General features: G+C 35.3%; 3 protein-coding genes across 14 annotated transcripts in view; 1 reads left to right on the forward strand and 2 right to left on the reverse strand.

The window, feature by feature from the left end:
• The window catches only part of LOC118261887 (putative protein kinase C delta type homolog), a 45,497-nt gene extending 27,674 nt beyond the window's left edge, over window positions 1–17,823 (forward strand). For 5 of the 10 annotated variants that reach the window (XM_050701396.1, XM_050701399.1, XM_050701398.1 and 2 more), the window contains 7 exons: window positions 764–900; window positions 5,042–5,215; window positions 5,862–6,016; window positions 6,309–6,447; window positions 16,124–16,312; window positions 16,462–16,602; window positions 16,697–17,823. In XM_050701396.1, the coding sequence (XP_050557353.1) occupies window positions 764–900; window positions 5,042–5,215; window positions 5,862–6,016; window positions 6,309–6,447; window positions 16,124–16,312; window positions 16,462–16,602; window positions 16,697–16,846 (1,085 nt within the window). In that variant the 3' untranslated portion in view covers window positions 16,847–17,823. Of the gene's footprint in view, window positions 1–763; window positions 901–5,041; window positions 5,216–5,861; window positions 6,017–6,308; window positions 6,448–7,596; window positions 7,786–7,931; window positions 8,073–8,166; window positions 9,297–16,123; window positions 16,313–16,461; window positions 16,603–16,696 lie in introns of those variants that run through there. The other 5 variants (XM_050701397.1, XM_050701391.1, XM_050701395.1 and 2 more) reach the window with 3 other exon arrangements.
• LOC118262157 (cyclin-G-associated kinase) overlaps window positions 1–24,158 on the reverse strand; it is a 95,317-nt gene that overhangs the window by 38,067 nt on the left and 33,092 nt on the right. The window lies entirely within an intron of this gene.
• Window positions 8,865–24,061, reverse strand: LOC118261884 (uncharacterized). Of its 3 annotated transcripts, none has more exons than XM_050701416.1 (7): window positions 23,766–24,061; window positions 14,093–14,285; window positions 13,704–13,787; window positions 12,524–12,689; window positions 11,507–11,808; window positions 11,075–11,205; window positions 8,865–9,819 (listed from the first exon to the last, which is right to left on the reverse strand). In XM_050701416.1, exons 1-7 carry the CDS (start codon window positions 23,928–23,930, stop codon window positions 9,601–9,603), a joined length of 1,260 nt encoding a protein of 419 aa, XP_050557373.1. In that variant the 5' UTR covers window positions 23,931–24,061; the 3' UTR covers window positions 8,865–9,600. The 3 variants fall into 3 exon arrangements, with proteins under 3 accessions (XP_050557373.1, XP_035428796.2, XP_050557372.1); XM_035572903.2 differs by lacking the exon at window positions 23,766–24,061 and adding an exon at window positions 15,183–15,479; XM_050701415.1 differs by lacking the exons at window positions 8,865–9,819; window positions 11,075–11,205; window positions 11,507–11,808; ... (1 more) ...; window positions 13,704–13,787; window positions 14,093–14,285 and adding exons at window positions 17,392–18,350; window positions 19,624–19,754; window positions 20,069–20,370; ... (1 more) ...; window positions 22,253–22,336; window positions 22,662–22,854 and having other exon boundaries at window positions 23,766–24,058.

Raw genomic sequence — 24,158 nt, forward strand, 5'->3', positions numbered from 1 at the left:
ATCAGACAGACTACAGATGGTAAAAACCAAAATACGCAAATAAAAATAAATGAAACGAACAAACAGAAATGTTTAGACTTCACTGTAAAATATTACAAAAGTTTATCTAATAAAATCTAGCTTGTAATTGTTTTCATGGACGGTTACCTAAACTTTTTGAAACACTTGATGATAGGTACTTTCCCTCATTGTTTCACGGAATAATTACGTGCTCTCAGTGTTTTATAGCATACATTTATTGGAAATAAATATGCTAATCCACGTAACACAACGACAACTTAGATCTGTCGGTTGTAACTTCATGCATAAATCTCACTAAGTGTCCGTTTTGGACATTTTGTTAATATTATTTTCAACACGACTATGTTACTTGTCAACAACTATATTTTATGAACTCGTCTTATATCCTACGTCACGCTGGATTGTTAATGGTCCAGAGTCAGACTGCTTGCCACTCCAATATTATATCTACGCTTTAAAAAATATTAAACAACTTCACTTGTCTTATTCTTACGTCACAATTTATTGGTTTCTTGAGCATTAGTAAGCAAAATTAAACTTTCTAGATAATTCTGTTCTAGATGTCGTAACTGTGCCAAAATAGCTGCCTAGCGCTCTTATTTAATAAAAGCTTTTTATTTAAAACCAATTGACTATTTATTATTTATTTATTACTACAAATCATTTATATTATGCTCTTTATCTTCTTATTCATATGCAAAAAGTGATAAACATGTTTTGGATGAACTTCTCTCTTTTACAGAGCAATCCACTGCGTATGACATCTTCAAGAAGACTGGCCGCTTCACTCCTCCGGCACGTACCATACCTCGCTTCAGGAAGTACACCGTAGAAGACTTCCAATTTATCAAGGTCCTGGGCAAAGGCAGTTTTGGAAAAGTAAGTTCATTAGCCTCTTTATCTTCATAAATATTTGTCTTCTAAAGATCAATCCTTCGAGAGCTCCTGCGTCACCAGGAAATTAATTAGTCCGTTGGGACTGTTCGTAATTATCATTGTTTTCTCCCGTCGACCTGAATCTGGCTCAGAGCAGTCATGTGCCAGACAAAGACTCGCTGCGACGTTTAAAAATGGATCAATATATCACAACAATCAAAGAGATCCTAATCTACTTTCAGATAAATATCAAAGGCACATGTGCTTCTAACAGCATTTAGTTCAGAGATTATATTCTTATGAACTTTATTGTCCATTCTAGCCAACCTATAAATCTAAAGCTACTGTCAGCACCTTGCTATAAAACATTATTCTTCCTAATTGCTACGAAGAAAAAGTGATTTTATTTTGTGAAAACCCAAGGTGTGTGCAAATTCTTCGTCCGAGAATAAACGAAAACTGAAACAAGGGATTTTGCCAAGAGAAAAAACAGGTCTCGCTAACATAGATAAGCTGTTGTGTAGGCACCTACACGTAATGATTTGCAATAGACAACACTGTGTTTAGTTTCTGAAAGACGTGTCTAATAATAACACGTGATATGACAAGCCGGAGACATTCCGTGGCTACAACACATGGTATGCCCATCTTGTCCCTGAACAGCATTTTCAATTACTAATTTTATCTCATTGTTTCTTCCTGACTGCGAAAAAATTAATGTTGTTTTGATATAAGTTTGCGTAACGCAAAGTTTTATTTAATTCTTAGACTGAGATAAAATTACCAATCTACGTTTTATCCATGTTACGTACAATATTAGTCATGACGTGCATTTTTACTACAAATACAGATGTTCCTTTCATTAAAGTAATATCTATTTCACTTCTAACTAAAGTGTATACCTACCTATTTCTTATGATGTACAGAGCATTCATCTTCGACACAGAACTGGCAGGTTATCTATTTTAATCTGAGGTGACCACGGCGACTCAGCGCGTATTCTAGTAGGCATAATAACATAAACACCTTAGTTATTGCACTCTTAAACTGTGTCAAAGTGTTAGGAAATCATATGAAAATAGAATTAACTACCTGAGGACTCAAGAATAGCAGTTTAGATGGAAGTAGGTCAACAGTGGGTACATGATATTCATACGCACTCATAATAATAAGAACAGAGAACAAGAGAAAATCATTACACTTCAAATAAACAATGACAAAGTGTGTTTTGACCTTTCCTTACGAACAATCTCAAAGACCAAGGAGAGAGACCAGGGAAAATGATAGAAAACTAACTATTGAGTCTCAATGAAGTGAATGAGCTATTACGCGCATTATCACGGTTATCTACGTCAGTAGACGTCTCCGATTCCCACCAGGTACACTGCCTACGTCATAGCCAGTGAGCCGTCTAAAATATTATCTAGGTGTCTAGTTGATTTTGACAAGTGACGATATAATGCTATTAATTTCTCGAATCCGAGACGCAGACGCAGTGGCTACGCCAGATTCTAGTGACGCACAGAACATCAAAGTGCTGGGAAATGTCAAATAATATTTTTATATGCACGCAGCGGACGATGAACTCGTAAAGTTCTGGATCACTTGTATCCGATTAACGGGATAATTACGCAATTAAACAATATTCTATGAATCGAATTCACGATTACCACACCCAAATTGAACTAAGCAGTTATTGTCGGAAATACCATTATCATATTTTAGCTTGACGTGTACAAAAATGGTGTTATAGGCTTTCTAGAGGGGTAGTTTCAAGTAAGTAGTTAAGTATACAAACAAAATTTGATTAGGGATACGATCTAACTAAGATATTTATACGGCCAGAAGAGTACATTGACCCCATCGCCAAATGACCTTTCAGTTACAATTTACACAAACGAAGATGTCGTCGTTGAACAAAGATATTACATGGACCTTCAATAGTGAGTAACGTTGAGAACATTACATTGACGGAGTAACGGTGGACTTTCCTCGTAAATTCACGTAATAAACAAAGAGGACATAGAATCAAAGGCCCCATAAAACTGTCAGTCGTGTGCTATTAACTCTGCGTTCGTCGCCAACCGCCCTTTCCTTTCATCAGGGATAAAATTATCTGCCGATATTGTGCAACATGCGGTTTGTGGTCCCAGTCCGAAATACTCGTGAACTCTGATATTTCAAACGAAGAATACCCGTGGACAGATAAGTTTATGGTATGCAAACAGATTTACATTGCACTAGGTCAGTTTGTTCGTAATTAAATGCAGTCATATAATTTTATTACAATCGTAATTTCTTAGAATCATAACTATTGTTATATATCCTTACCTGTGTAACAAATCACATTAGAGTCTGTTCCACTAGAGTGGAAATAGAAATGAGGACAGACAGACAGCGGGTCTAACTCAGTCATTCTAGCAATAAATTATTCTAAATCACCGTTTCTCCGAATCTCTTTGTATGAGACAAAATGTCGAAATATTATGACAGGAAAATTAGTAGATACTATAAAAAAATTGATAGATTTCATTTTACTGTTTGAAGCAACGACTGATTTTGTGACGCTTAGTGGGTCACTTTTGAAAGAAAATCATTTTGATATGACATAGTTATATTTAAAAGCAAGTTTAGAAAATCTGTTTTAGAGACTAATAAACTATAGTATCTTAAGATAATATATTTTGTGTATTTGATTTAATGTCAAAATGTAATGATGATTTTGGTGTAAATGCAGTGGTGACCGTAACCTCAGTGACGATGCGTGATGGCAGCCTGCCACCTGCAGCTAAGCGGTTCGCTGCGCTTTACCTGCCGTACTATCGTACTGAAACATTAGATTTATTTGCTCTATTTCGGGTGCCTACATCACTGGCCACCTTACCAACGTCAGAGAACACGTGTCATCGTCCTCCGCTCGACGTACTGTCGCCTATTAACTATTGTCTATCGTGGCTTAATAGTCTGCCATCTACAATTATTATTACCTACCTACCTATACCTACAATGATAAATGTTACAGCCAAAACAACACAATCTTTCAACGCATGTAGAGGCAGAGAAACGCTATTTTTCCACAGCGTATTTTTATTCTTTAAACGGATGCGTCACGTTCATGTTTTAATCGATTCTATTAGTTCTGACGACACTTTCTGTAAAGGTTTACGAATGGACTTCGACCAATTAAATGCGAACTTTCGTTAAAAATAAATGGGCGAACGTGTTACGTTCAATTTGATTTACGGCTATACCAAATACACGTTTATTAGCAAGAGTAATCCGCGCGTTACGTGAGCCAGAACGCAACGTCTTCCTGGTTTCACAGTGCTTGGCCCAATTGCCTTTGAGATTCGGCCAAGAATACGGAGAAAGCATCATGTATATGAATATAAAACGAAAACTTCAGTCGTTCGGGTGTCACGTATGCTTCCTGCGACATATATCAGCTTAATTTTACTTCGTTTGTTTATTTATTGAGATACAAAGCTGTAGATAATAAAAAAGGTTTCGTAAACTATTCGATGTAACATGAAGTCTGTTGTTACGTAAGCTAGCGAATGTGATGGAAGATAGAGAGACTCGATCATATGTATAAGTCTACGAATCCATCTGCATGACTTCTCAAAGACAAATCTTTCTCACAGTTCGTTTTTTGTGGCATCCGCTAACGATTTGCGTATCTTTAAATAGAACCGGTATCAATATCTGTTTGTCTCAGTACTAACGTCTATTTGTGAACGCACTGAACTGGAGAACTATAGGGCGATGGACGCTTTCAGTTTTGTTATTTAAATAACAACACCTACCAATAATATACATATTATGTAGTTTGTTTATTTAAACAGGCTAAAATGAATGTAGTTAGAAGTTGAATCTATGTATACTGTAGACCATTGCATATAGGCATTCTACAAATAGGTACTTACATATTTATTGGAAAAATGTTATGGCTATACATTATTATGTAAATAAAAGTAATTTAGTTTTTGTAATAACCTGCGTATCGTAAAGATAGACTTCCTATAGGTAGGCCACAGGCTCGTGTATGTGCTCAAATGCTTATTCTACGATATTTTGATATTTTTCAGAAACGAACAACAATTAATGTATTACCTACATAACATATTTTTGTCTAATTTTCCAGGTACTGTTGGCGGAACTCCGTGACACAGAATACTACTACGCTGTGAAATGTTTGAAAAAAGACGTTGTTTTAGAGGACGATGACGTCGAGTGCACATTGATCGAGAGGAAAGTTCTCGCACTTGGCACAAATCACCCCTACCTCTGCCATTTATTTGCTACTTTTCAGACGGATGTAAGTAAACCGAACATTTATAATAATATTTCATGTTCCATGATGACATTCGAAATAGCTTCATTCCGCTAAATTTTATGCGGCGGTAAGCTCATTAATGATTACGCATTTATATCTAATAAATTCTGACTTTATTTTTATTACGAATCTTCACTTTATAAATGTTGAGGTAAAGAGATTGCGTATTATGTATATTTATAATTAAAATTGGCACACTCTGTGGGGCCCAGACAGATAGAATAGTTATGATTTCCGCGTCCTAATCCTATAAAGCTGTTATTAAAAGTATAAAAAGGCCCTATGGCTCATCTCTATCACAAAAACCTATTCTTCTTCTCATTCGTATCACTCTTGACAGAGTGGTCGTGGTCAACACGTAGTGTCTGTGGGTTGTGTGGCAGATGTTGCTCGCCTCACGATGTCCCGCCATCGCTCCCTGTTGGTGGTCAATCTGGTGCACTCGTGCAAACCTATTCAGGATGGCGAAAAACATTAAAAAGTGCTCCAGCCAGGGATAGTCTTTGATTGGCGGAGATTGTCATGATTGGGACGGATTATACATAGATACTAGCCAAGCGGCGTTTTCCTTTCCGAGTTAAAGTTATGAAATAAGTATCTAATTCTAATTACATAATGTATGTTTTAGTCTCACCTGTTCTTCGTAATGGAGTACCTGAATGGTGGTGACCTGATGTTCCACATTCAGCAGAGTGGGCGCTTCCCTGAACCACGCGCACGTTTCTACGCTGCGGAAATTGTATCGGGACTTAAATTTTTGCACAAGAGAGGCATTGTTTACAGGTAAATAAAAAATAGCATTTGATATTTACTTAGAAAAAAAAAATGTGGGTAGAGGGAAAGCTCTTTGGCCCATGCCCAGTATCGCTGTAAAATTGTGTAGTGCGTAGACTGCGTAGGTAGATAGACTACATTGAAAATCATGATTGATATTAAGAAATATTTTTTTAAAATACGTAGATCAATTCCCATTTCAAATGGCAATGGTGTGTTACAGCAACTATTTAAAATGAGCGTTACGAGATACAATACTAAGTAACTACAATACATCTAATTATATGTCGCTCACTTCCAGGGACTTGAAATTGGACAACATCCTTCTAGACTTTGAAGGACACGTCCGTATTGCAGACTTCGGCATGTGCAAGCTGCAGATCTACTTGGACAAGACTGCGGATACATTCTGCGGCACCCCGGACTATATGGCGCCCGAGGTCAGTTGTACTAATATAAAGGTAGTTAAAAGGACTACTACTTTGAGGGTCTTACTAGGTACCCTGTATGCATTGGATGATTTGCCCCCTTAATAAAAAGGTACCCTGTATTATGTGCCACACCGATAGGGACCAAAGGATACTTCTTACATTACAGAAAATAACACTTACAATTTATTTAGTCTTACGGCCTTACGTAACTAAAGATGAGTAAGATTATTAATAACTTTACATAATTTACCTATCAATCAGTTGCAGCTGAAATGAGTTTTAATTAAGATTTAAATCTGTCTCCATAGATCTTGTCATAATTAATTATTATTGAATCATCCAGTACACCTGCCAATCTCGTGGTTGGCAGTCACGCAGTGATGATCACCAAATTGTACCTACTGACAATCAATCCATCAAAGGTGCCTTTTGTTAGATTATATTCTGACGCTTTCACATTGCTAATTATCTATGTCTATAGTCGTTTTAGAAATGATTAATTTTATATAGGGCGTTACATTTCTATGTTAAAGCAATCTAGTTTTAGAATAACAATGTGTTGTTAATACTGTAGTAAAAAAATATATAAGATTTTCTATCCACTCTGTGCTTTATATTCACAAACAGGTTTATTTTATTTTAAAAATCACGAATTATGTTAGTGGAGTTAGAATGAAGAAAAGCTCTACTAGTTTCGAGTCACAGAAGGATTCTTGAAGAGTCCCTCTGTTACTTTATTTTAATTTAGGTATATTTGCGGTAAAAAAAAAACAACAGACTGCTAAACCTGTCTGGTCTTGTTATGATATTCTTGAGCACATTTATAATGCATGAGTGTGACACATTCGTAGGTACTTCATAAAGTATGTAATTAGTGGCCAAATGTCTGTCAACACTATGCAGAACAACAACACATTTACACGTTAGCGTTTAGTACCTGCTTGGTGATCAACAATGCAAATTATTGCGGAGGTCAATACCATTCCCAGCCATCCCGTAGGAAGAGTCCTTCATGGAGTCACTTGTCATCTAATTTTAGCAAAAGTAGACCTTATTTGGTGTATTTTTGGTTGGTATTGTGTTAAACTATTTCGGCATTCGGCCACTGTAGAATTTTCAACACAAAAGAGGTTTAATATTGCAACTTTTTGTTTCCAGATAATAAAAGGCCTGAAATACAACCAGACAGTGGACTGGTGGTCGTTTGGCGTACTTCTGTACGAGATGCTAATTGGTCAGAGTCCGTTCAGCGGCTGCGACGAGGATGAGCTGTTCTGGTCCATCTGCAATGAGATGCCGTCCTATCCACGCTTCCTCTCACATGAGGCACTTACCATATTGACAAGGGTATGTTGAAATGCATGCACCTCCTTTCGACTATAAAACCCTCAGTCCAACTCCTGCTTTCTGCTGGCCCCGGTTCCATTAAATACATAATACTTCTATTACTCTGGCAAAAAAAGAAATTAAACTTGACAATTGAAATGTTCCAGTTATTGGACAAGGATGCGCGGACCAGACTGGGCGGCACTGAGTGCATGCACGGAGACATCAGGGACCAGGACTTCTTCCACGCCATCCACTGGGACAGGCTCGAGAGACGCGAACTGGAGACACCTTTCAGACCACGAGTGGTAAGGGCGAGATTATTTTGGCATATTAAAGATGAGACACTTTTCTTTTAGCAGATCTGACCATTTAGCTTCTATCTGTTTTTTCCATCAACAGAGACATCCAATGGACACCCAATACTTCGACAAAGCGTTCACGGGTGAGCGACCTCGCCTCACCGCGGTAGAACCCCATGTCCTACGCTCCATGGACCAAGAACCTTTCAGAGGTTTCTCCTACACCAACCCCAACACGACAGACCGCTAAACTCAACTCTAGTACATAGAGTGATGGTTGAAATTCCCTTATATTTAGCAGGCGTAAGCGCAAGACGTTTTCGAGAACGTTCGATGCGTGATCATCGATGTTGTTATTGGTGATTGTAAGTCCCGCTGGACGGTAGTCTTTGGCAGTCGAGATTTTGTAGTCATTAACGAGTAACTTAGACCCCATGGATAGCGTAGAGCGTAGACATTTACATGGTATGTGTAGAATCTACTTTTTATAAGTGGGTCAAGTTATGTGAGCTGCCTTTTTACCTAAGTGTTGTAATCTAAAACGAGTCGATAGACATACTTAGAAGATATCGTAAATAAAATCAGTTGAAATGCATATCAATTAAATATGTTATTGTGTCTGGTACACGCATTGTATTGTTATATGGATAGGTGTAAGATACAGACTGTAACACACACGCTGCGCATTGAGATACTAGAATTTAAAGTTGTTTGAAAACATGTATGGAGTCAAAACTATAACAAATCTTTTTATATTCAGCTTGTGTGTTACACGGCTATTATAATAGTAAAACAATATTTTATATGTTCACGTATTCATGTTTATTTTAATAGTACAATCAAAATGCATAAACATGCATAGTTATTTTATGACATACTACTTAGACAATTAATTCATAACTTGAAACACTAATTTAATCAATATGAGAATCAAAATTTATTAATTATTAAATTATTATTAAAATTAAAGTTGAATTGTTGTTGGCTTATGTTTAAACTAGTCAAAATTATTCATTTGAAAATATTTTAATTAAGAAAACGAAATGCCGCAATAATTATGTAATGTATATAAAATCAACAAATCTGTGAACTAGTGTTATGATTTTTGAAATCATTTAAGTACTTAATTAAATTATATATAATATCGTCCTTACATAAATTATACCAAAGATAGTTTGTTCGGAATGTAAATTGTTTGTTGGATAATAAAATTATTACAAATTACAATAATTGTTTTCGATTATTTTTCTACTCAACTTTTCAAAATCACTACTATGTGTTTATTACATACGATTACAACATATTTTAAATACAATGTACCTGCTAGAACTACAAAGAACATCTAAACATTGTGCAAACTGTAAAATTAGGTTCGTTGCATTTTAAACACGAGTTTTAATATGGTTCTTTGGTTTTCTACTGCCGTACTAGTATAATTATTATTATTCATTTCTATAACTAAATGAGAGAGAAAATTACTAAGTTTTACAGTACTAATAGTAAAATTGAAAATGACTAAAATGTTTAGCTGAAACTACTCAAAATACTCTTTAATAATTTGATCAGGATATGTTATTACCAGTTGAAGGACTTTTTCTGTAGTAGCTACGAACAGATGATGGCACATTTCTGCTTCGAACACTTCTATGGCGACAACGGTGGGGTCCTCGATAGTCCTGTCTAGGTCCTGTACGTGAATTATTATGTCGGGTTGGGGAGAAGTTGGCAGTGCACGGGGTCTACATACGACTACCTGAAATTGAAATAAAACGTTTTAATGCTAAAAGTTAAAAATACGACTTAATATAAACGATAAATTTTACGAAATCTTAATTCGGATGTATAATATCTGGTTTTAATAACATCGTAAGGAACTATTAATTGGTAATATTTTTTCATATTTAACGATAAAGATAAGTAATAAACATGTTCCAATATGTTGGCGTTCCATTGTCTCTGCCTACCTCCATGAGAAACAGGCGTGAGTTTATGTAAATATGTATTATATGTATGTAACAATAATATGTTCTAAATTTTATCTTTATATAGTGAAAATAAGCAAAGCAATATGAGCAAGTTTCGACTACTGTGAGTCAGGTTCCTCTATGTAGTAAACATTTTCACCAGTTATGTTTTATGTTGAATATTTTAATGTACATAATAATATACGGTGTGTTTCTAAATCAACTTGCGGCACTCGTGTTTACATAGACGCGCACGGTATGGCGCGATGCCAAATATTTTATTTCTTTTAGTTTATTTATAGGTAGGTATAATAATTCTATTATTGTCTGTATGGTTGCTTTTCTACTACATAACGACGGTTCGTAATCGCGTGTTAACATTTTTTGTTATGGCAGACATTACACCCACAAGATTTTTTTGTATCTCTCTTACAACGATAGTATATCTCTATAGAATTTATTTAGTTGATTCTTTGTCTAAATTATGTCTAAATAAGTGAGACGAAACGAATTCTATAAAGATTAAAGAAAATCAAACCAGAATTTTCTCCTCTTTCGTGGGTCTAGCTCACAGATATAAATTAAACATACACATAACACCCAGATCTATAACAACAATTTGTAGATCACACAAATAATTGTTCCTTGCAGGGACCGAACCTACAATACGTAGCCAGCAGCCATTCGTCACTGTAAACACCGTGCAGACAAGAACTTAATAACCTAAATAATCACGTCAATAATCTTTGAGTGGCCACAGTTAAGCAAAGCACTCTTCTCATACGGAGAAGGTTTGAGTATTAATCACTACGTTCGCTCAAGGCGTTTGGGTTGGCGATTTCAAATTTATAATTACAAACTATAAGCCCAAGTTTGTTCACGATGTCTTCCTTCACAGTATCTCACTAGCGTCTGAATAATATTAAAAAGGATAATATGTAAATTGATAAAAGACAAATTGGTACTTGTCAGGTTTGGAACCGGTAACTGCACGAATGTGAAGAAAAATAGTTTAAAAGTAAGGTAAATAGATATATTACGAACCGTCCCATCTTCAAAACCAAGGAATAGGATCTCGCCATGCGGTGTGGCGCACGTCATCTCCGAACATTCCAAACGCATTTGGTTAAGTTTAGTATTGTGAAAAAGCTTTATTCTCGGAGACCTTTTGGGCACTGAAAATAAGAATACATACATTAATGAATCATAGACACAATATACATTCATACTCATGTTGCTTATGAAATGCACCTCTGTCGTAGCTCACTCATAATTATAAGTTATGTTGTAAGTCGTATGTCGTATTCCTCGAATTAGTTATGAAAGTTGAACAGGTCACGTAATCTAAATATTAAGGATACAAATAGGGATAGTTCATTCAATGAATGAATGGTTGAAATATCAGGGAATTAAATTGGCTATCTCTCACCAAGATAATATAAAGATTAGATTGGCCAGAAAATTAAAATAGCTTACCTGGCATCGCAACATCAGCCGCATTGAACAATGCCCAACCGGAGTTCATTGAAGGAAGGTGTACCAAACTACTAATATCAGATATTTTGCTAAACTTTGTGAAATCTGCATCTTCACGCCACATAGATCCAAGCTCTGTTGCCATTGTAACCCTATTGTCATGTATATTTAAAGCACATATTTTCTTGCCCGCATCTCCGTAATAGCGACCTCTCATCTTAAGACTCCACTGTTTTCTATCCCATATTAGGGCCCACACTACATTACGGTCGGTTACCATATAGCAAATGTCATCTTCTAAACTGTAACAATAGAAGTAGACTTTATTTTTACAACTTTAAAGTTGTCATCAATCTTAATCAAATCATTATTCCGACCACAGACCGATTTGCATAGGTGCATATAAAAGTACCAATGCTTGAGGGGTTATAAGTGCATTGCCGGCCTTTTGGGGGTTAGGAATTTAAGGGTAGGGGGACTCGGTGATTAGGAAGATTGGAAAGGAGAGAAATTGGGCCTCCGGTAACCTCACTCACGCACGAAACACAATACAAGCGTTATTTCACTTCGGTTTTATGTGAGGCCGTGGTATCACTCCGGTCGAGCCAGCTCTTTCGTGCCCAAGCATGGCTCTCCCACACTATATAATATGTGATTTTACATACTATGTTTGGAGCCAAGCTTTGAAAAGTCACTTTACAAATGATACAATAGAGATGTTGCTGTGATATGAATAAATATCTGATCTTGGTTTGTCTTTAATTTATTTAATAAGTTCTCGCCTATAATTCTGTCCGCGTAGAATTTAATCTCGAAGTATTTATTCTCTTGCGTCCCGAATCTCCCGAATATCGAGATCAAGGATCAATCTTACTATTGTTACCTTAAGTTACTCCCTGAAAATGAGGTCCAGTAGTGATATTTTTTAAATAGTGTTAGTATAGTAGTATTTTCTGTGTCTTTTAAATGTAAACAATGAAATCTTACTTCTCTATAATATTATTAACATAAACTTACCTATACACTTGAATATTCCTCATAACATACAAGTCATTTTCCTTGGTGGTATCATATATCGTGCTATCTGGCTCAGGTTTTCCATACAGATATATATCGCCTAACAAATTGTCGTTCTCTAGAGTTATAACCACCATGTGGTCGTTCTCCACGTAATCGGCCTCACCTGAAATTTTATATGTAAACAGTGATAAAGTTCCTGTATCGAAGACAATCCATATTTTAATATGATTTGATTGCTACAGTCTAATAGCATACGCGAATGTAGAATCTACGTAGAAAACTAAGCTAAAGCTAAATCATCTTGTTGCTTTGGCATCAAAAGTATTTTTATATACGAGTAGTCATAATGATTATGGCATAACAAAGAATATATTTTCAAACATTTTTATGAGTCTGATTACAGTAAATGGTTTTAAAATTGAGACTATTAAATAGATTGAAAATTATATGAAGCGTTACGAGAAAAGGTAATGAAGTCAAATCAAAATCACTTATTTAAATTAGACCAGGAACGCACTTTTGAACGTCAAAACGTAGTCCACATAGCCGATGTGGTGAATAGGAAAAATGCTGTAAGTACTTAGTCCTCTGTTAATTTCTACGAGAATTAACAGACCCTTATGTCTTATCTTATAACATTTCTGAGTACAGAGTGCGAGTTATTTTTACGTTAACGCGATCGATACGTTGCCGTTTAACCCTCTGATTAGTTGTTTAACTTGGAGCTGCTAATTAGAGCGTACGAGAGTTATAAACGCGTCTATCGCATTCAAGTAAAACAAACTTGCACTAGGCAGTCTGAGGTCATAATGTGGTCATAGTCTGGTGTTGCGGGTGTCCATGGGCGGCGCTAATCGCTTACCATCAGGTGATCCGGATACGGATTTGCCTCCATAAAAAAATAGTATGTGAGTTTGTAGGGGACAGATATACAACTATGTGAAGTATTATTTTTCTTCCTACGAAACTCATTTATATTATTGTTCTCTTCTCCGAGATTTTAGCTACTGGATACATACCTAAAGCTATCATCAACATTGTTACGGGGTTGTTGTTGAAGGTTGAGTAAGACAACACATAGAAAAACCAACTAATAGATTGACAGAAGTAGTCACTTGGGTTGTGTAAACTTGGGTAGCATAGTATTCCAAATTGAATAAAGGAAGTATTATCTTACCTGTGCTTAAATGTGATTTGATCTTTTTTGTACTTTTAACATCGAAATATGTTACTTCTGCATCAGTCTTTAAAATCAGCTTGTCTGAAATTTAAAAAACAAAACAATTCTGAGGTAAATCCGTTTTTTTTTTCATTTAATTGTAATTAGAGAGGTAATCTGGGTGCTTATCTAATCTACACTACAAAACTTACACACACAAAAGTAGCTAGGCATGTTTGTCAATCATATTGCACGGAAAGTATCTAAATTACTATAAGTAAGGGTAAGTTTGCACATTTAAAGTAAATCTAGGTACAGGTTTATTCTTTTAAATTCCATGTAGGTAGGTACCTAATTAATACCTCTATTGATGCAGAATTGTTACATAGTAATCTTTTTTTTATTACCTTTATAAATATACATATGTGTAACATCTTCTACTTCGTAAATGTGTCGAAGTGCTACTTTCCCAAGGCCCCCAAAACCCCAAAGCATTGAGTTAAACACTAATTTCTTTGAGTCCAGAATCGTTTTTCTCTGGAATGAGCATCCTCTGTTAACCAACGCCCCTGTTACGATCTTTGGCCATAAATTCTGACACTGTAAAAAATTATAAAACAACATTTTATTTTTCATTTAAAGAAGCCATTTACTACAAATTAACACGTTCATTGCCGCCGACACGCCAAGCGTGTTCTTGCGAATTTCTATAACTACGCCTCGAACACGCCAGGCGTGTCCTAAATGTTTTAGTCATATTTCGAAAATTAGGCAAAATTACCTTTTGGAATTCTCAGTACATAATCTGCTAGCAATAACCTAATAGGGTATAGCTATGAACTTCAAAAAAATAATGGTGGCAGTGAACGTGTTAAAAGATAAAGAAAAGTAAGGGCGACATAATAGATTTTTGGTTGCGATTTTTGCGAATTATTTTTGCGTATGCAGATACCTATAGGTATAGGTATGTATAATAATTATGTAGTGTACATATTACGACATAAACAGAAAAAATAATAATAAGTACCTGAGAACGCGACTTTATTATAGCGAATTCCCGTAGACAGTGCAAATTCGGAAATTCGCTCTCGTATTTAGTGATGTTATTACAGAAAGTACATTGTATTATGGTTTGCAAATAAAAATCGCAAAATATGCATATTTGTTAGTAAGCATTTTTTTATATTAAATCTGATATAATCGCACAAATCCGCGCCAGCCTCGTAATTATGTACAATAACACTTAGGTGTGTGCAACTACTTCTCTTTAGTTTGTCCATTATTAAAATTATATAATCAGATTTATAATAATGATACACGAATAAACAATGTTGTTAATCATTACACAAAGTACATATAATAATTTTGTCTGTAGGTAGGTATAGAATGACACAAAAGATGAGCCAGTAGGTTAGCCGCGGCACCCATCTTTGGTTTCAAACATATCAAAAGAGTCCCGACTTTATTCTATTATAATATATGAATAATAAAAATTACCTCAATAAAATCGATAACAAGATTTTTCCATCTTTGGTTCACAGTCATACAAGTTATCAAAGATTTTAGATCACTCTTTACATATTTGAAGAACAACCATAGTAACTCTTGGGGACAATATTCCCAGCAGCTCGGTGGTACATTTTCTGCAGTATCAGATGACATCAAGGATATTATAACTTATGTTTTTGAGATAAATAGTCAAGTGGTTTTGTTTACCAAGTACAATAACTTTAATAAATAACCAAGTCACCGAAACTCAAATCTGACTTATTGAGTTATTGAACTGACAGTGACACTGACAGAAAAAGAAAAAAATCCTAGTATATAAGATTTTCTATCCACTCAGTGCTTCATATTCATAAACAGATTTATTTAATTTTTTTATAATACCTATCGTGAGACATACTAAATTGACCAAAAATCACGTAGTTTGTTAGTGGAGCTAGAATGGAGAAAAGCTCTACTAGTTTCGAGTCACAGAAGGACTCTTCTCTCTTGAAGAGTCCCTCTGTTACTTTATTTTAATTTAGGTATATTTTCGGTCAAAAATACGACAGACTGCTAAACCTGTCTGGTCTTGTTATGATATTCTTGAGCACATTTATAATGCATGAGTGTGACACATTCATAGGTACTTCATAAAGTATGTAATTAGTGGCCAAATGTCTGTCAACACTATGCAGAACAACAACACATTTACACGTTCGCGTTTAGTACCTGCTTGGTGATCAACAATGCAAATTATTTCGGAGGTCAATACCATTCCCAGCCATCCCGTAGGAAGAGTCCTTCATGGAGTCACTTGTCATCTAATTTTAGCAAAAGTAGACCTTATTTGGTGTATTTTTGGTTGGTATTGTGTTAAACTATTTCGGTATTCGGCCACTGAAGAGTTTTCAACACAAAAGAGGTTTAATATTTCAACTTTTTGATTCCAGATAATAAAAGGCCTAAAATACAACCAGACAGTGGACTGGTGGTCATTTGGCGTACTGCTGTACGAGATGCTGATTGGTCAGAGTCCGTTCAGCGGCTGCGACGAGGATGAGCTGTTCTGGTCCATCTGCAATGAGATGCCGTCCTATCCACGCTTCCTCTCACATGAGGCACTTACCATATTGACAAGGGTATGTTGAAATGCATGCACCTCCTTTCGACTATAAAACCCTCAGTCCAACTCCTGCTTTCTGCTGGGTCGCGGTTCATTTTATATGTACATAATACTTCTATTACTCTGGCAAAAAAGGAATTTATCTTGATTATACCAATGTTCCAGTTATTGGACAAGGATGCGCGGACCAGACTGGGCGGCACCGAGTGCATGCACGGAGACATCAGGGACCAGGACTTCTTCCACGCCATCCACTGGGACAGGCTCGAGAGACGCGAACTGGAGACACCTTTCAGACCACGAGTGGTAAGGGCGATATTATTTTGGCATATTAAAGATGAGACACTTGTCTTTTAGCAGATCTGAACATTTAGCTTCTATCTGTTTTTTCCATCAACAGAGACATCCAATGGACACCCAATACTTCGACAAAGCGTTCACGGGTGAGCGACCTCGCCTCACCGCGGTAGAGCCCCATGTCCTACGCTCCATGGACCAAGAACCTTTCAGAGGTTTCTCCTACACCAACCCCAACACGACAGACCGCTAAACTCAACTCTAGTACATAGAGTGATGGTTGAAATTCCCTTATATTTAGCAGGCGTAAGCGCAAGACGTTTTCGAGAACGTTCGATGCGTGATCATCGATGTTGTTATTGGTGATTGTAAGTCCCGCTGGACGGTAGTCTTTGGCAGTCGAGTTTTTGTAGTCATTAACGAGTAACTTAGACCCCATGGATAGCGTAGAGCGTAGACATTTACATGGTATGTGTAGAATCTACTTTTTATAAGTGGGTCAAGTTATGTGAGCTGCCTTTTTACCTAAGTGTTGTAATCTAAAACGTCGATAGACATACTTAGAAGATATCGTAAATAAAATCAGTTGAAATGCATATCAATTAAATATGTTATTGTGTCTGGTACACGCATTGTATTGTTATATGGATAGATGTAAGATACAGACTGTAACACACACGCTGCGCATTGAGATACTAGAATTTAAAGTTGTTTGGAAACATGTATGGAGCAAAAATATAACAAATCTTTTTATATTCAGCTTGTGTGTTACAAGGCTATTATAATAGTAAAACAATATTTTATATGTTCACGTATTCATGTTTATTTTAATAGTACAATCAAAATGCATAAACATGCATAGTTATTTTATGACATACTACTTAGACAATTAATTCATAACTTGAAACACTAATTTAATCAATATGAGAATCAAAATTTATTAATTATTAAATTATTATTAAAATTAAAGTTGAATTGTTGTTGGCTTATGTTTAAACTAGTCAAAATTATTCATTTGAAAATATTTTAATTAAGAAAACGAAATGCCGCAATAATTATGTAATGTATATAAAATCAACAAATCTGTGAACTAGTGTTATGATTTTTGAAATCATTTAAGTACTTAATTAAATTATATATAATATCGTCCTTACATAAATTATACCAAAGATAGTTTGTTCGGAATGTAAATTGTTTGTTGGATAATAAAATTATTACAAATTACAATAATTGTTTTCGATTATTTTTCTACTCAACTTTTCAAAATCACTACTATGTGTTTATTACATACGATTACAACATATTTTAAATACAATGTACCTGCTAGAACTACAAAGAACATCTAAACATTGTGCAAACTGTAAAATTAGGTTCGTTGCATTTTAAACACGAGTTTTAATATGGTTCTTTGGTTTTCTACTGCCGTACTAGTATAATTATTATTATTCATTTCTATAACTAAATGAGAGAGAAAATTACTAAGTTTTACAGTAGGTACTAATAGTAAAATTGAAAATGACTAAAATGTTTAGCTGAAACTACTCAAAATACTCTTTAATAATTTGATCAGGATATGTTATTACCAGTTGAAGGACTTTTTCTGTAGTAGCTACGAACAGATGATGGCACATTTCTGCTTCGAACACTTCTATGGCGACAACGGTGGGGTCCTCGATAGTCCTGTCTAGGTCCTGTACGTGAATTATTATGTCGGGTTGGGGAGAAGTTGGCAGTGCACGGGGTCTACATACGACTACCTGAAATTGAAATAAAACGTTTTAATGCTAAAAGTTAAAAATACGACTTAATATAAACGATATCTTTTACGAAATCTTAATTCGGAAGTATAATATCTGGTTTTAATAACATCGTTAGGAACTATTATTTGGTAATATTTTTTCATATTTAACGATAAAGATAAATAATAAACATGTTCCAATATGTTGGCGTTCCATTGTCTCTGCCTACCTCCATGAGAAACAGGCGTGAGTTTATGTAAATATGTATTATATGTATGTAACAATAATATGTTCTAAAATTTTATCTTTATATAGTGAAAATAAGCAATATGAGCAAGTTTCGACTACTGTGAGTCAGGTTCCTCTATGTAGTAAACATTTTCACCAGTTATGTTTTATGTTGAATATTTTAATGTACATAATAATATACGGTGTGTTTCTAAATCAACTTGCGGCACTCGTGTTTACATAGACGCGCACGGTATGGCGCGATGCCAAATATTTTATTTCTTTTAGTTTATTTATAGGTAGGTATAATAATTCTATTATTGTCTGTATGGTTGCTTTTCTACTACATAACGACGCGTCGTAGTCGCGTGTTAACATTTTTTGTTATGGCAGACATTACACCCACAAGATTTTTTTGTATCTCTTACAACGATAGTATACTCTATGGATTTTATTTAGTTGATTCTTTGTCTAAATTAAGTCTAAGTTAAGTGAGACGAAACTAATTCTATAAAAATTCAAGAAAATCAAACCAGAATTTTCTCCTCTTTCGTAGCTCACAAATATAAATTAAACATACACATAACACCCAGATCTATAACAACAGTTTGTAGATCACACAAATAATTGTTCCTTGCAGGGATCGAACCTACAATACGTAGCCAGCAGCCATTCCTCACTGTAAACACCGTGCAGACAAGAACTTAATAACCTAAATAATCACGTCAATAATCTTTGAGTGGCCACAGTTAAGCAAAGGACTCTTCTCATACGGAGAAGGTTTGAGTATTAATCACTACGTTCGCTCAAGGCGTTTGGGTTGGCGATTTCAAATTTATAATTACAAACTATAAGCCCAAGTTTGTTCACGATGTCTTCCTTCACAGTATCTCACTGGCGTCTGAATAATTTTAAAAAGGATATGTAAATTGATAGAAGACTAATTGGTACTTGTCAGGTTTGGAACCGGTAACTGCACGAATGAGAAGAAAGGGCCACTAATATCCGGATCGCCAAGACAGTTAAATAGTTTAAAAGTAAGGTAAATAGATATATTACGAACCGTCCCATCTTCAAAACCAAGGAATAGGATCTCGCCATGCGGTGTGGCGCACGTCATCTCCGAACATTCCAAACGCATTTGGTTAAGTTTAGTATTGTGAAAAAGCTTTATTCTCGGAGACCTTTTGGGCACTGAAAATAAGAATACATACATTAAATGAATCATAGATACAATATACAAAGTACATTCATACTCATGTCGCTTATGAAATGCACCTCTGTCGTTGCTCATACTGCTCATAATTATAAGTTATGTTATAAGTCGTATGTCGTATTCCTCGAATTAGTTATGAAAGTTGAATAAGTCATGTTATCTAAATATTAAGGATACAAATAGGGATAGTTCATTCAATGAATGAATGGTTGAAATATCAGGGAATTAAATTGGCTATCTCTCACCAAGATAATATAAAGATTAGATTGGCCAGAAAATTAAAATAGCTTACCTGGCATTGCAACATCAGCCGCATTGAACAATGCCCAACCGGAGTTCATTGAAGGAAGGTGTACCATACTACTTATGTCGGATATTTTGCTAAACTTTGTGAAATCTGCATCTTCACGCCACATAGATCCAAGCTCTGTTGCCATTGTAACCCTATTGTCATGTATATTTAAAGCACATATTTTCTTGCCCGCATCTCCGTAATAGCGACCTCTCATCTTAAGACTCCACTGTTTTCTATCCCATATTAGGGCCCACACTACATTACGGTCGGTTACCATATAGCAAATGTCATCTTCTAAACTGTAACAATAGAAGTAGACTTTATTTTTACAACTTTAAAGTTGTCATCAATCTTAATCAAGTAATTATTCTTAAGCAAGCGACCACAGACCGTTTTGCATAGGTGCATATAAAAGTACCAATGCTTGAGGGGTTATAAGTGCGTTGCCGGCCTTTTGGGGGTTAGGAATTTAAGGGTTGATGGGGAATCGGGGATTAGGAAGATTGGAAAGGGGAGTAATTGGGCCTCCGGTAACCTCACTCACGCAACGAAACACAATGCAAGCGTTATTTCACGTCGGTTTTATGTGAGGCCGTGATATCACTCCGGTCGAGCCAGCTCTTTCGTGCCCAAGCATGGCTCTCCCACACTATATAATATGTGATTTTACATACTATGTTTGGAGCAAAGCTTTGAAAAGTCACTTTACAAATGATACAATCAACAATACGATCTTGGTTTGTCTTTAATTTATTTAATAAGTTCTCGCCTATAATTCTGTCCGCGTAGAATTTAATCTCGAAGTATTTATTCTCTTGCGTCCCGAATCTCCCGAATATCGAGATCAAGGATCAATCTTACTATTGTTACCTTAAGTTACTCCCTGAAAATGAGGTCCAGTAGTGATATTTTTTAAATAGTGTTAGTATAGTAGTATTTTCTGTGTCTTTTAAATGTAAACAATGAAATCTTACTTCTCTATAATATTATTAACATAAACTTACCTATACACTTGAATATTCCTCATAACATACAAGTCATTTTCCTTGGTGGTATCATATATCGTGCTATCTGGCTCAGGTTTTCCATACAGATATATATCGCCTAACAAATTGTCGTTCTCTAGAGTTATAACCACCATGTGGTCGTTCTCCACGTAATCGGCCTCACCTGAAATTTTATATGTAAACAGTGATAAAGTTCCTGTATCGAAGACAATCCATATTTTAATATGATTTGATTGCTACAGTCTAATAGCATACGCGAATGTAGAATCTACGTAGAAAACTAAGCTAAAGCTAAATCATCTTGTTTCTTTAGCATCAAAGTATTTTTATATAGTCATAATGATTGTGGCATAACAAAGAATATATTTTCAAACATTTTTATGAGTCTGATTACAGTAAATGGTTTTAAAATGGAGACTATTAAATAGATGGAAAATTATATGAAGCGTTACGAGAAAAGGTAATGAAGTCAAATCAAAATCACTTATTTCAATTAGACCAGGAACGCACTTTTGAACGTCAAAAGGTAGTCCACATAGCCGGTGCGGTGAATAGGAAAAGTGCTGTAAGTACTTAGTCCTCTGTTAATTTCTACGAGAATTAACAGACCCTTATGTCTTATCTTATAACATTTCTGAGTACAGAGTGCGAGTTATTTTTACGTTAACGCAATCGATACGTTGCCGTTTAACCCTCTGATTAGTCGTTTAACTTGGAGCTGCTAATTAGAGCGTACGAGAGTTATAAATGCGTCTATCGCGTTCACGCAAAACAAACTTGCACTGGGTAGTCTGAGGGCAAAATGTGGTCATAGTCTGGTGTTGCGGGTGTCCATGGGCGGCGCTAATCGCTTACCATCAGGTGATCCGGATACGGATTTGCCTCCATAAAAAAAATCAGTACCTATGTGAGTTTGTGGGGGACAAATATACAACTATGTGAAGTATTATTTTTCTTCCTACGAAACTCACTTATATTTTTTATTGTTCTCTTCTCCGAGATTTTAGCTACTGGATACATACCTAAAGCTATCATCATCATTGTTACGGGGTTTTTGTTGTAGGTTGAGTAAGACAACACATAGAAAGACCAACTAATAGATTGACAGAAGTAGTCACTTGGGTTGTGTAAACTTGGGTAGCATAGTACTCCAAACTGAATAAAGGAATCTTACCTGTGCTTAAATGTGATTTGATCTTTTTTGTACTTTTAACATCGAAATATGTTACTTCTGCATCAGTCTTTAAAATCAGCTTGTCTGAAATTTAAAAAACAAAACACAATTCTGAGGTAAATCCGTTTTTTTTTTTCATTTTGTTTGTAATTAGAGAGGCATTCTGGTTGCTTATCTAATATACACTCCAAAACTGAGACACACAACAAGTAGCTAGGCATAGCATGTTTGTCAATCATATTGCATGGAAAGTATCTAAATTACTATAAGTAAGGGTAAGTTTGCACATTTAAAGTAATCTATGTACAGGTTTATTCTTTTAATATCCAAGTAGGTAGGTACCTAATTAATAGCTATATTGATGCAGAATTGTTACATAGTAATCTGAGTAAGGATTTTTTTTAATTACCTTTATAAATATACATATGTGTAACATCTTCTACTTCGTAAATGTGTCGAAGTGCTACTTTCCCAAGGCCCCCAAAACCCCAAAGCATTGAGTTAAACACTAATTTCTTTGAGTCCAGAATCGTTTTTCTCTGGAATGAGCATCCTCTGTTAACCAATGCCCCTGTTACGATCTTTGGCCATAAATTCTGACACTGTAAAAGATTATAAAACAACATTTTATTTTTCATTTTTGTAAAGAAGCCATTTACTACAGATTAACACGTTCATTGCCGCCGACACGCCAAGCGTGTTCTTGCTAATTTCTATAACTACGCCTCGAACACGCCAGGCGTGTCCTAAATGTTTTAGTCATATTTCGAAAATTAGGCAAAATTGCCTTTTGGAATTCTCAGTATATATCTGCTAGCAATAACCTAATAGGACGGTATCGCTATGTACTTCAAAAAAATAATGATGGCAGTGAACGTGTTAAAAGATAAAGAAAAGTAAGGGCGACAAAATAGATTTTTCGTTGCAATTTTTGCGAATTATTTTTGCGTATGCAGATACCTATAGGTATAGGTATGTATAATAATTACGTAGTGTACATATTACGACATAAACAGCAAAAATAATAATAAGTACCTGAGAACGCGACTTTATTATAGCGAATTCCCGTAGACAGTGCAAATTCGGGAATTCGCTCTCGTATTTAGTGATGTTATTACAGAAAGTACATTGTATTAAGGTTTGCAAATAAAAATCGCAAAATATGCATAATTTGTTAGTAAGCATTTTTTTATATTAAATATTAAATCTGATATAATCGCACAAATCCGCGCCAGCCTCTTAATTATGTACAAGAACACTTAGGTGTGTGCAATTACTACTCTTTAGTTTGTCCATAATTAAAATTATATAATCAGATTTATAATAATGATACACGAATAAACAATGTTGTTAATCATTACACAAAGTACATATAATAATTTTGTCTGTAGGTAGGTATAGAATGACACAAAAGATGAGCCAGTAGGTTAGCCGCGGCACCCATCTTTGGTTTCAAACAAATCGAAAGAGTCCCGACTTTATTCTAGTATAATATATGAATTATAAAAATTACCTCAATAAAATCGATAACAAGATTTTTCCATCTTTGGTTCACAGTCATACAAGTTATCAAAGATTTTAGATCACTCTTTACATATTTGAAGAACAACCATAGTAACTCTTGGGGACAATATTCCCAGCAGCTCGGTGGTACATTTTCTGCAGTATCAGATGACATCAAGGATATTATAACTTATGTTTTTGAGAAAAATAGTCAAGTGGTTTTGTTTACCAAGAACAATAACTTTAATAAATAACCAAGTCACCGAAACTCAAATCTGACTTATTGAGTTATTGAACTGACAGTGACAGTGACAGACTAAGAATGAAGTGACCACAGCCAAAACAAGGTCAGTGGCCTCGCGGACTAGTGCTCCGCTAAGAAAAAATGTCTGTTGAATGAATC

The sequence above is a fragment of the Spodoptera frugiperda genome, chromosome 20 (assembly GCF_023101765.2).
Source record: "Spodoptera frugiperda isolate SF20-4 chromosome 20, AGI-APGP_CSIRO_Sfru_2.0, whole genome shotgun sequence".
Classification (NCBI taxonomy): domain Eukaryota; kingdom Metazoa; phylum Arthropoda; class Insecta; order Lepidoptera; family Noctuidae; genus Spodoptera; species Spodoptera frugiperda.

Bases quoted from the DNA above. Each gene is read 5' to 3' on its own strand.
- LOC118261884 (XM_050701416.1), bottom strand. From the start codon at position 23,930: ATGTCATCTGATACTGCAGAAAATGTACCACCGAGCTGCTGGGAATAT. The intron at 11,809-12,523 runs GTAAGTTTATGT...CTATTGTTACAG, and splicing joins AGGAATATTCAAGTGTATAG to TTTAGAAGATGACATTTGCT. The intron at 11,206-11,506 runs GTAAGCTATTTT...TCTTATTTTCAG, and splicing joins GGCTGATGTTGCGATGCCAG to TGCCCAAAAGGTCTCCGAGA.